Source organism: Heptranchias perlo, chromosome 16, assembly GCF_035084215.1.
Source record: "Heptranchias perlo isolate sHepPer1 chromosome 16, sHepPer1.hap1, whole genome shotgun sequence".
NCBI lineage: Eukaryota > Metazoa > Chordata > Chondrichthyes > Hexanchiformes > Hexanchidae > Heptranchias > Heptranchias perlo.
In genome coordinates, this window is record NC_090340.1 from 52,983,556 (window position 1) to 52,997,199 (window position 13,644).

Sequence of the window (13,644 nt, forward strand, 5' to 3'; positions counted from 1 at the left end):
ACAGGGCTATGGGGAAAGAGTATGGGAGTGGGACTAATTGGATAGCTTTTTCAAAGAGCCAGCACAGGCACGATGGGTTGAATGGTCGCCTCCTGAGCTGTACCTATTATGATACTATGTGTCATCCTTTGAAAGACGCAATGATCTACTTCTAAAATAGCATGTAAAGACTCACCTGTTAGTCTTCCATACAACATGCAGTACTCAGAAGACTCAGGAGTGATTTTTGCTTTTTCCAGCTCTTACCAGGTAATCTAGGGAGAAAATAGTGGAAAATGTCTGAGTCGGAAGGACAAATAGCCTTAAAGAGGTCAGGTAAATCCTGCCCACCCCGAGTCTTATGACAATGAAATTTAACCAGTTAAATTCTTATCTTCTTTCCATGTGCCCCAAATAAATGAGCAAAACAGACAGCTCAATTTTAGCTCCAGATAGATTCTCTTCGAAGGCTCCAGACAGACTATCTGCCCATTCAATAGGAGCTGCCAGTTGAACACATATTTGAATAAATCACACAGAATGCTTCTATTTGAATTCAGTGGTTTGGCCCCTACCCCAAACACTTGTTGTTCAGAATAACTGACAAATTATTGAAACAAGATATAACAAGATGTGTTGGAAAATTCTTCTGCGGTTGAAGCTGTGTCTTTTTTTTCCCTTCTATACCATGGCAGATTTTTTAAAATACCAAGCTAAGCTGTAGACAAACATGTTACATTTTTTGTCACACTAGCTCCTAAAAGCACATTTACATAGCCCAAGTAAAACAGGTTCTTGATAGAGCCACAGCTTTCAACTAAGCATATTGAATAACCCATTGGATCTCAATGCTTATAAACAAAATTTGTTGAATATAGCAGGGAGAATGTAGGGACTCCAGCCAACTATGATATGCCAAATGGATATATTGCTTATTTATTCATTGTATTTGCTGGGTTTCTCCTCTCTTACACCACCAGGACAATGCTTTTGCTTAAAAACACATGCAAATGGTTCCACAGTCAGTTTTAACCAGTGATCCCTTTCCTTGTTCCCCTGTAAGAGTTGTGGAGCTTGCTTGTAACCTTTGCTGGCATTACTGTGGACATACATCCACCATATAATATTTTAATCCACTAAACAAACCTCTTTCAAAACTCAGACTTGTTCAAGGATCCATAATAAAAAGCTCCATTCAATCCTATCAAAGGTTGTTTCAGCATACAGGGAGACCACCAGCACTGAGCAATAAGCCTTCACATTAATACTTTTATGATCAGGCACCTTATGGATGTTATTAAAGGCATGTTGATCTTATATAAAATGCACTTGGCTCCAGTGTACAGGTGTTGACATGATTTTCTGTCATCTTGATGCCAATGCCTTGGCTAAAATCTTGCAATCTACCCAGAATTGGCTTGAAATCCATGAAGTCTACAAGAGCTTTTCTATGTACTTCATTTTTTAAAGCCAGTATTGACACAAGGTTTGACCACATGGCGGAAGGAAGAATTTCAATTTGAAAGGAATAATTTAAAGTATCTGCTGAAAATGAGCAGTACGATCAATAGTGAAAGACTCTGTAGAGATGCTATCCAAGCAGAAAATCTGCTGTCAAGCAAATATTAAATTGCATCCCTCAATTCTAAGAGTCAATCATACTCCAACTCACTTTTCTTCCAGTAAGACAGGAAGGATATTAATGCAAATAAACTCCAGTATCTTATGAGTTAATAGCTTCCCCTCAGAAGGGTATAATTATTGACAATCAAATACAAGTAAATGCATAGCTGTTTAAGTATGGAATTCTAAGGCATCCAACCATGTTCAGTTCACTCCAATTATAGAGAATTCCTGATCCAAGCACAACATAAAAACACATAATCCTTTTCCAAGCATAAAATGTTCCCCAGCTATCAGGTCTCTAATCCTTAGCACATTGAACAGTCAATCCATTGTCAAATTTCATCTGGATAAGGCAATATGTTCTCGAACCCTAAACTATTCTGTGTAAAATATACCTTTTTAAAGTAAATGTTTTCTGCTGTTTTTTGTTTGGAGCACTGAATGAATGCCGAAATAGCCAGCAGAAATCAACTATTTTATGTGAAGTCACTGGAGATTCTGAGTCAACCACATTCCTAATCCAAATATATTACTTGGCCATATACTTATTCACTTATCAGGATTTGACTATTAAAGGATTTTAGTGCACGACTGATTTACTTTGGTGAGTTCTGCAGCCTTTTAATTAACTACCTTGTGGATATCCCATTACATTGCACCCAGATAAAATAATTATAATTAGTGACATAAATAAATAGTGTGCTTCTGACACACAGAAGGTAGATAAATGGAAAAATAAATCTGTGCCCTTTACATACCAAAGTTACATCAATCAATTGTGGATGTAATATACTGTATTTACATAAATAAATAACAATGTATTGAACACACATCGCTCTGAGTCACAAGGTTGTGGGTCAAGCTGTGCTCCAGAGACTTGAGCACATAATCTAGGCTGGCACTCGAGTGCAGTACTGAGGGAGTGCAGCACTGTTGGAGGTGTCGGCTTTCAGATGAGATGTTAAACCAAGGCCCTGTCTGCTATCTCAGGTGGATGTAAAAGAACTCATGTCACTATTTGATAAAGAGCTGGTAATTCTCCCCGGTGTCCTGGCCAACATTCATCCCTCAATCAACATTTTTTTTTATTATTCATTCATGGGATATGGGCGTCGCTGGCGAGGCCGGCATTTATTGCCGATCTCTAATTGCCCTTGAGAAGGTGGTGGTGAGCCGCCTTCTTGAATCGCTGCAGTCCATGTGGTGAAGGATCTCCCACTGTGCTGTTAGGAAGGGAGTGCCAGGATTTTGACCCAGCGACGATGAAGGAACGGTGATATATTTCCAAGTCGGGATAATGTCTTGGAGGGGAATGTGCAGGTGGTGTTGTTCCCATCTACCTGCTGCTCTTGTCCTTCTAAGTGGTAGAGGTCGCGGGTTTGGGAGGTGCTGTCAAAGAAGCCTTGGCGAGTTGCTGCAGTGCATCCTGTGGATGGTACACACTGCAGCCACTGTGCGCCGGTGGTGAAGGGAGTGAATGTTTAGGGTGGTGGATGGGGTGCCAATCAAGCGGGCTGCTTTGTCCTGGATGGTGTTGAGCTTCTTGAGTGTTGTTGGAACTGCACTCATCCAGGCAAGTGGAGAGTATTCCATCACACTCCTGACTTGTGCCTTGTAGATGGTGGAAAGGCTTTGGGGAGTCAGGAGGTGAGTCACTCGCTGCAGAATACCCAGCCTCTGACCTGCTCTTGTAGCCACAGTATTTATATGGCTGGTTCAGTTAAGTTTCTGGTCAATGGTGACCCCCAGGATGTTGATGGTGGGGGATTCGGCGATGGTAATGCCATTGAATGTCAAGGGGAGGTGGTTAGACTCTCTCTTGTTAGAGATAGTCATTGCCTGGCACTTGTCTGGCGCGAATGTTACTTGTCACTTATCAGCCCAAGCCTGGATGTTGTCCAGGTCTTGCTGCATGCGGGCTCGGACTGCTTCATTATCTGAGGGGTTGCGAATGGAACTGAACACTGTGCAATCATCAGCGAACATCCCCATTTCTGACCTTATGATGGAGGGAAGGTCATTGATGAAGCAGCTGAAGGTGGTTGGGCCTAGGACACTGCCTTGAGAAACTCCTGCAGCAATGTCCTGGGGCTGAGATGATTGGCCTCCAACAACCACTACCATCTTCCTTTGTGCTTGGTATGACTCCAGCCACTGGAGAGTTTTCCCCCTGATTCCCATTGATTTCAGTTTTACTAGGGCTCTTTGGTGCCACATTCGGTCAAATGCTGCCTTGATGTCAAGGGCAGTCACTCTCGCCTGACCTCTGGAATTCAGCTCTTTTGTCCATGTTTGGACCAAGGCTGTAATGAGGTCTGGAGCCGAGTGGTCCTGGCGGAACCCAAACTGAGCATTGGTGAGTAAGTGCCGCTTGATAGCACTGTCGACGACACCTTCCATCACTTTGCTGATGATTGAGAGTAGACTGATGGGGCGGTAATTGGCCGGATTGGATTTGTCCTGCTTTTTGTGGACAGGACATACCTGGGTAATTTTCCACATTGTCGGGTAGATGCCAGTGTTGTAGCTGTACTGGCCAGTGTTGTAGCTGTACTGGAACAGTTTGGCTAGAGGTGCAGCTAGTTCTGGAGCACAAGTCTTCAGCACTACAGCCGGGATGTTGTCGGGGCCCATAGCCTTTGCTGTATCCAGTGCACCCAGCCGTTTCTTGGTATCACGTGGAGTGAAGCAAATTGGCTGAAGACTGGCTTCTGTGATGGTGGGGATATCGGGAGGCGGCCAAAATGGATCATCCACTCGGCACTTCTGGCTGAAGATGGTTGCAAATGCTTGAGCCTTGTCTTTTGCATTCACGTGCTGAACTCTGCCATCATTGAGGATGGGGATGTTTACAGAGCCTCCTCCTGTTAGTTCTTTAACTGTCTACCACCATTCACGATTGGATGTGGCAGGACTGCAGAGCTTTGATCTGATCCGTTGGTTGTGGAACCGCTTAGCTCTGTCTATAGCATGTTGCTTCCGCTGTTTAGCATGCATGTAGTACTGAGTTGTAGCTTCACCAGGTTGGCACCTCATTTTTAGGTACGCCTAGTGCTGCTCCTGGCATGCTCATCTACACTCCTCATTGAACTAGGGTTGATCCCCTGGCTTGTTGGGAATGGTAGAGTGAGGAATATGCCGGGCCATGAGAATACTGATTGTGCTGGAATACAATTCTGCTGCTGCTGATGGCCCACGGCGCCTCGTGGATGCCCAGTTTTGAGCTGCTAGATCTGTTCTGAATCTATCCCATTTAGCACGGTGGTAGTGCCACACAACATTTTGGATGGTGTCCTCAGTGCGAAGGCGGGACTTTGTCTCCAGCAGGACTGTGTGGTGATCACTCCTACCAATACTGGTCATGGACAGATGCATTTGCGACAGGTAGATTGGTGAGGACGAGGTCAAGTAGGTTTTTCCCTCGTGTTGGTTCGCTCACCACCTGCCGCAGGCCCAGTCTAGCAGCTATGTCCTTTAGGACTCGGCCAGCTCGGTCAGTAGTGGTGCTACCGAGGCATTCTTGGTGATAGACATTGAAGTCCCTCACCCAGAGTACATTCTGTGCCCTTGCTACCCTCAGTGCTTCCTCCAAGTGGTGTTTAACATGGAGGAGGACTGACTCATCAGCTGCGGGAGGGCGGTAGGTGGTAATCAGCAGGAGGTTTCCTTGTCCATGTTTGACCTGATGCCATGAGATTTCATGGGGTCCAGAGTCAATGTTGAGGACTCACAGGGCCACTCCCTCCTGACTGTATATCACTGTACCGCCGCCTCTGGTGGGTTTGTCCTGCCGGTGGGACAGGACATACCCAGGGATGGTGATGGAAGAGTCTGGGACGTTGGCTAAAAGTTATGATTCTGTGAGTATGGCTATGTCAGGGTGTTGCTTGACTAGTCTGGGACAGCTCTCCCAATTTTGGCACAAGTCCCCAGATGTTAGTGAGGACTTTGCAGGGTCGACTGGGCTTGTTTTGCCTTTGTCTTGTCCGGCGCCTAGTGGTCCGATGCTGGCTGGTCCGTCCGGTTTTATTCTTATTGTGACTTTTTTTAGCAAGATTTTACAACTGAGTGGCTTGCTGGGCCATTTCAGAGGGCAATTAAGAATCAACCACATTGCTGTGGGTCTGGAGTCACATATAGGCCAGACCGGGTAAGGACGGCAGGTTTCCTTCCCTAAAGGACATTAGTGAACCAGATGGGTTTTTACGACAATCCAGTAGTTTCATGGCCACCATTACTGATACTAGTATTTTAATTCCAGGTTTTATTTAATTAATTGAATTTAATTAATTGAATTTAAATTCCCCAGCTGCCGTGGCGGGATTTGAACTCATGACTCCGGATTATTAGTCCAGGTCTCTGGATTACTAGTCCAGTAACATAACCACTAAAAACAGATTATCTGGTCATTTATCTCATTGCTTTTTGTGGGACCTTGCTGTTCGCAAATTCGCATTTCACTACAGTACGATGGTGACTACACTTCAAATGTACTTCATGGTCTGTAAAGTGCTTTGGAACATCCTGAAGTCATGAAAGGCGCTATATAAATGCTACTTCTTTCTTTTCTTTCTTATTCGCATCTCTAATATTAAGTACATAATTCTGTGCACCTCATTCACTTCATATACTTGCATTGTAATAATTAGAGATAGAATAGATGAGCTTGAGAAACAGAGAATGTAGAATCTAAATCATTCATATATATTTGTATTTATTAGAATGTACATCCCTGCCATTCCCTATAGCTATTTCAATCTCCCAATCTTCCTTCACATACATACTGTACAGTGCTCAGTGGTAGCACTCCCACCTATGAGTGAGAAAATTGTGGACCAAGCCTCACTCCTGGAGTTGAGTACATAATCTAACCTGACACTTCAATGCAATGAGGGAGTGTTACATTGTCAGAGGGTGCTGTCCTTTGAATGAGACGTTAAACTGAGCTCCGGGGTGTCAGTTCAGGTGGGCGCCAAAGAACCCATGGCAATATTCGAAGAAGATCAAGGGAGTTCTTCCAGTGTCCTGGACAACATTCATCCTTCAACCAACGTCACCAACACACATTAACTGTCGTTTATCTCATTGCTGTTTGTGGGACTTTGCTGTGAGCACACATGCTGTTGCATTTTCCTGAAAAATAACAGTGACTACACTTGACTGTGAAGCACTTTGGTATATCCTGAGGATATGAAAGACGCTATATCAATGTAAGTGTCTTTTATTATTTTTTCCTCACTTTACACAACTTGCCTTTAATTTTGCAGTCAGTTCCAATACTGTTTTATTCAAAGGTCTTCCTTTTAATTAAACTGTTGCATTTCAAAGACTAACAGATATGCAAAAAACCAGAATTTTTTTGTCTCTTTTTACCTGAATATATACAGGTCCAATTGAATAAAATTACTGCTTCCTTTTGACAAGGGACTAATAATCAAATTAAATCGAATATGGAGGGGAAGTTGTACCAAAGTCCAGGATGTTGAGAGGCTGGCTACGCTCATTGTAGAGGATGGGGTGAAGGTATTGGAGCCAAATTATGATTTCTCATGAATATTTATGTGTTAACTTTTATTTTTAGGGGCATGTAGTGGGCTGGATGAAGGACTAACATGCCAGCAGTATTGTGAACATTTTTTTTTTGGTAGAATGTGACTGGGGAGAAAGGTTTTTGCACAATTTGATTGGTGAATAATTAAAGCATAACAAAAGTAGAAAAAAAAGTTAGAAAGATGAAAAAAACACAGAGACTTAAACAGTATAACCAATGAGTAAAAAGAAAACTGACCATTGGTTTCATGGTCAGGTTATTATAAATATGCACAGTTATTTAATCAAATATGTTGGACAATTTCTCAGAGCTAAGCATGTTCCCTCGCCACCAAAATGGATGTACCACATACTGTCTACAATTACAGCATAGAGAAGCATTAAAACAAATGTGAAACTAATTTATTAAATAAGCAACGACTTCACAAGCCATCAAATTTACTTGCATTTGTTCCTTCGGTTCAGCAATTAGATAATCCTTACTAAATCTCATCATTATAAACAATTTGACATTGCCTTTTATCAAATTTCTTTGTGTGTCATTTGAAAGTCTGCCATGGGTAGGGAATGAATATTCAACATCAGCTGTAGTGACCAGCAGCCAAGTATAACACACAGCTAGTTGAAACAGTTTAGTACCCTCAGACTCATTTGTAGTCTTGCTTCCAAATTTAATTTTAACATGGAACAGAAGTTTCCCATTTAGGGCTGAAACATACACTGGAACCAAAAAAAGTTTAGCCCCATTACTTTTATAGTTACATAATAGCTTTTAACGGTAGGTTCTTGGAAATAGGAGGGGATATCATTAAATTATGAAATGATCCTAACATAGAGAAGGGGTGAATAGATGTTTGCTACTGAGATAAAAACAGATTAGAAAGATTGCAATGTCACATTGGGGAATATTTCAGCAGGCTAACTTTATGGAACAGACAAGGACAGCCCATCCTCCATTGGCTGTAGTCTTGGCTGAGACTCTTATATCTTGGTGGCCTATCAGAGTATTACTGTGCTCCAGTAGATGTATCTGCTGCACCACAATATTTTTGCTGTATGTATTTAGTTTCCCTTTCTTAGGTCACCGTGCATGTTTTTGACTTATAAATTAAAAGTGTCTCGCGCGTCACTTTGACAAACAATGGAGGTGAGTTTCCTCAACTTTTTCGGCGCATTAGCTGGAACAGTGCAATACCTTTTTTTAGTGAGGAAATTCAAGTGGGTTGATTCTACCGCTAGTGTGGCTTTAAAACGCTTACCCTGAGTTTCCTCATGCTTTTTGAGACTTTCTGTTAACCACCTGCTCAGTCCCTGCCGGCCACATTTTCATTCGGTTGCACATTAGTCAATGGCATTGTATATGCGAGTTTCCTCGTTTTACCCAGATATTGCATTCAGGGTAATTAAGACTAAAAAGCGCAGGAGTTGCCTGTATCACCTGATCAAAGTGGAAGTGGGGAGTTTGTCAGCTTTGAAGAGTTCGTAAAGTTTGGTTAGTGATTTTAGCAGTTTGAAAACACCTTTTCCACCCGTGTTTTTTTATTTGTTGCTCAGGCTCCTTTCAGGCAGCCTCAGGGGACCTAACCAAGATAAGCCACAGAGCAGTACAAGCCTGCATTTGCTGGGTCACTAACGCCCTTTACAGCACAGCAACCTATTTCATAAGCTTTGGCATCCCAGTGAGGCAGCAGAGAGACAGGGCCATACAGTTGTTGACTTCACCTAGATCCAGGGTGTCATCAATGGCACCCACTTCACATTGAAGGTGTCCACAGAGCACCCTCTCACCTATGTGAATGGGAAAGGATTCCACTCCAAGAGTGTGCACACCACTCAGAGGATCCCTCATGTTAACAACCAATTTGCAGGAAGTTGCCATGATGTTTTCATCCTCCTTCATTTGGCCCTCCCAGACCTCTTCAAGGAAGAAAACCATATGCAAGGGTGGCTACTGGGTGACAAGGCATATTCCCTGTTACCTGTTGATCCAACTATTCTGAACTGAAGTAGAGGAACAGCACAACAAAGTATAGGCAGCTACTGGGCTGGTGATTGAGAGGACCAATGGGGTGTTGAAAGTGTACTTTCACTATCTGGACAGGTTGAGTGGGGATCTACAGTATATGCCAAATAGGGCCTCCAGAATTATGATAATCTGCTGTTCCCATCACAACTTTGCCATCCAGAACAACTTTGCCATCCAGGAAGAGCTGCAGTTTGACATGGCCTAAGAGGAAGCACTGGCTCTGGGGAGGATCTTGAACTCCAAAGAGCAGAACATCAGGACAGAGGAGTCCTTGCTGACAGCTACAAAGGACATCAGAGAACAGAAACTCTCAGAAGACTTCTCTTTGTGACTTAATACATAACCTGGATACCACAGACTGACCTTCTTCAAACTTATCCTTTGGCTCTCCGCTTGACTTTGCAACACCAGTAATAATAGGAATCCAGCCTTCTCAACCATTGGCACAACTCATCAGGGCAAAGAAAAAGTGGCATCATGTAGGATCTCGGCTCCTTTCCCAATTACCCATTGCATACATAACCTCTTTAGAATGACAGTCTTGAATGGGTACAAAAATAAAACATTCTTTAAGAGCATATCATGTTTTTTATTGCAGAGTGAGAACTTGGTGTTTGGCTTTCCTCACATTGTGCAAATTGCAGCAGGTAGCAATTAAACTTTGCATGTAAATAATGCCATATTCAATTGCTTTAGATAATTGTTTCCATCTTTCTTTCAGCTCTTTAAATGTGTTTCCAACTATTATCTTTGCAAGAATTAACTTCATTAGACATGGTATGAGTAGGTAAGTAAAATCACTCTTTAATGTTTCATTTCAAATTATTGTGCCATTGTTCTTTTCATTTAGAAATATTACTCAATGCTAAACTTTTGCATCATGTACACTCTAGGGTCAACCAGTATAATCATTTCTCCATTCAGAATGATCAACAACAACTTCAAGTAAAACCCTGAAATCATTTATCTTATTTCTGTGGTACAATTTAAATACATTCTTCATTTTTGGAATGCTGATCTTGCGTGACCCATCAACTGTATCCATACCAACAAGAAAATGTGTCTGCTTCTCATATGTCTGAAAAATGGGCTGTGCTGTTCACTACTTAGAGGTAAAGCCTGTGGAAGTTCTGATTAAACCACTGCATCGCCAGAAGTTCTGCAGGGTGGGACTTCCACCCACCTGTGCAGTGTGCATGTCAACGGTGCCATTAGTGTAAAGAGGGCAGGTACCTACACTACTTCCAACATTCCTGGATGTCTGCACCCTAGGGGGTGAAGGAGGTGAAGGAATTTTGGAATGGCACCTTGCCATTCCATGGGGGACGGAGACCAGGCCTTTCCAGTTGGAGATGTGTTTTTCTTTAACAGATCCTGGATGTGACATTTGTTGGTTTCTGAACGGCAAACGGCGAGTCAGAAAATGGAAACGTGGACCCCTCTTTCATCAGGGTGCGGTCCTGGCAAGTAATGCATGTCTGCCTCGTGCAAGTGTATATTACACAGGGGAGAAAGGAGGTGGATCTCTGGAGGGTGATGTAATCCTGTCAGTCCTGCCTCATCTTTTAATGTGAGCATGTGGGAAGGGGACAAATTTTTGTCAATATACTTAAGTGTGCAGTTATGCACATAGATGTGTTGAATTGAAATGTAGGTTACAGTGTGAGTGAGTGTAAGTTAGGGAGAAAGACATGGGAGTGTTCATTGACCACTCCCTAAAAATTCAAGTGCAGCGTCAGGAGGCTGCAACCAAAACCAACAGGGGTGGTCCTGGAGAAGGAACACGTGACGTACGCTTGAGGCCTTTCGCGAGCGGTGGGCACCGCAGTGATGGGATTATATAGTCGATACTGCAAATAATCTTATTATTTAATTTGATAAGTTTGCTTTATCTTTTTGTATGATTTGGGTGTTTATTAGTTGTGCCCCTCTAAAAAAGGAGCACTTTTGTTAGTTTATTTGGGTTGATAGCACCTAATGGGTTTATTAAAAGTGGCAAAACCAACAGGGTCCTGAGCTGTATTGCCTGGACTATTCACTATGAAATCAAGGCCACAATAATATGATTGTGTAAGGCTTTAGTGAGATCTAATCTAGAGTACTGTGTACAATTTTGGTCTCTCCACCTCAAAAAGGATATTGCGGCACTAGAGAAGGTACAGAAAAAAGCAATAAGGATGACCTCTGGCCTATCGAAATATGAAGATAGACTTCATGCCTTTGCTTTAGATTAACTCTAGACATTTCGATATAGAGGGGATCTGATTTAGGTATTTAAAATTATTAAGGGCATTAACCTATGGAATAGCATTTCAGAGGCGGTAGTAAGGATTGACTCCTTGCAATCCTTCAAGAAGGCATTAGATGTGTATTTGAAAAACGACGTGATCACAGCAGAAGGTAATAAGATTATTCCAGTTAATAACAAATGGGTTTGGGACCTCCTGAGGCTGACCTGATTACATTTAAGGGGATGAAGAGTAATTTTTGACTGAGGATTCCTGAATTGCCTATAGACCACTGTGTGTGTTTGCTTTTCCCAAAGGGGATGAGTTCGGCATAAAATGGGGCAAGCGCTAATGGGCCTGATGGATTTTTTTTCATCCTAGGTACATAACAAATTTCTAAATCCCTTGTTGCTTTTGTGTTCTTTAGTATTTTATTTGCTGCAATAAAAAGTGATAAATGTTGAGTACACTGCAGTTTAAGTCCATGCACCATAGGGTTACCAACCCACCAGGATTGTTCTGGAGTCTCCAGAAATTAAATATTAATCTCCTAGACACTGTTGTGAGCAAATGACAAAAATCATAGGGGCATTAAAAAATTCTGGGTTTTTTTCATTTTCTTTGAACACTTTTGTTCATTAGTTATAACAATATTGGAGATGGGGAAAAAAAGCTGTTTGACTGTTGGAAGTCATGTGATGAAACCTCCAGGAATACACCCAACCAGAGTTGGCATCCCTAATATCCCACTGTATTTTCAGTGTAACTACTTGTTTTCAGTTTATGCTTATATTCAGGACTGTGTGAGATGCCAGCTTTTTTGGGGGGCTACCAAAGCATTTTTTTTAAAGCTCTTTGATAGGTTGTGATGTGTGGGCAACACTCTCACCGATCCATTCACCATTGTGCTGTAACTGTTGGAAGCTTTTACTCAGGATGACCTGCGTTTGTCCAGAATACCTGCAGTCTGTACGATTTATAATTCAGTAAAGTAGCAGTAGGTTTAATGGCTGCAGTTTCCAGCTTCCAGTAATCGGAAGTAATGTGCAGTTTCGGATTTTGTTGCCTGCGTGAAGCCGCTAGTATTTGTGGCTCTACGCTGCACCGTAGCAGCTGTGGATACACATATATTAGCAGCGGGGGGAAAGAGCAGAGCTCGGGATTGCTGCTTGTTCTTGTTGTGCGAATTCTATCGCTCCTTGGCTACTTTGTGTATTTACGTTACTCGCTGTGAAACCGCTTTTAGCGGAATCAATCCCAGTTTAAAGGCACAAACACCCAATTATTGTCTTTTCTGTATTAGTTTATAAAAGCATGGAACCTGCAATCAAGTTAAAGCCTGGTACAGTTCGTGTGTGTTTTGGCAAAGTTTTATGTTTTAAGTATCTTGCTTATGCTCATGTGTAACATCATTAAATTATGTTTTTTTTAAATCATGTAGTAATAAACCTTGCAATTGATCTCTGTAATGTCCTTCAACCCCCCCATCTCTGCGCTCCACCAATTCCGGCCTCTTGCGCATCCCCGATTTTAACCGCTCCACCATTGGTGGCCGTGCCTTCAGCTGCCTAGGCCCTAAGCTCTGGAATTCCCTCCTTATATCTTGCTGCCTCTCTACCTCTCCTCCTTTGAGATGCTCCTTAAAACCTACCTCTTAGACCAAACTTTTGGTCACCTGCCCTAATATCTCCTTCTGTGGCTCGGTGTCAAATGGTGTTTGATAATCGCTCCTGTGAAGTGCTTTGGGATGTTCTACTACGTTAAAGGTGCTATGTAAATGCAAAATGTTGTTATTGTTGTTGATCATTGCGTATTGTAAATGAGTAAAGATGCTTTATGTAAAGTTTTGTGCTGTAGTTTATGCTGTTGGTAATTTTGTTTTCAAAATATTAAATGTAGAAGTGATGCTTAAATTGTTCTGCTGGAGCCGATTCTCTCAAAGGCAGTAATATCCTTATAATTAGCTTATCAGAAATCTTAATTCTGTTTGTAGCTACACCAAATTTACTTCAAAAATGTTCCACTTTTCTCCCACTGATGGTGTTCCAATTAACCTTTTTTAAATTCACTTTGCATTACTTTGAAGTCTGCTGTTTTAAACTCCAGTACTTTTGTGTCATTGTCTTTTGACACACGCCCTCCTGATCACTTCACTGCTAATGATTTTATCACTAAATCCTTCTTCTATCTTACGTGTCATACCTGGTTCATTACTGCAGTATCGGTGCAGACTAG

The 13,644-nt window shown here is 42.1% G+C and overlaps 1 protein-coding gene across 2 annotated transcripts in view; it reads left to right on the forward strand.

Annotated features, from left to right (window-relative positions):
* The first annotated feature begins 12,553 nt into the window (after positions 1–12,553).
* Positions 12,554–13,644, forward strand: part of mthfsd (methenyltetrahydrofolate synthetase domain containing) — a 48,755-nt gene continuing 47,664 nt past the window's right edge. Inside the window, exon 1 of one of the 2 annotated variants that reach the window (XM_067997512.1) lies at positions 12,554–12,751. In XM_067997512.1, coding sequence (XP_067853613.1) covers positions 12,724–12,751 — 28 coding nt within the window. In that variant the 5' untranslated portion in view covers positions 12,554–12,723. Of the gene's footprint in view, positions 12,752–12,812; positions 13,176–13,644 lie in introns of those variants that run through there. The other variant, XM_067997513.1, reaches the window with a different exon arrangement.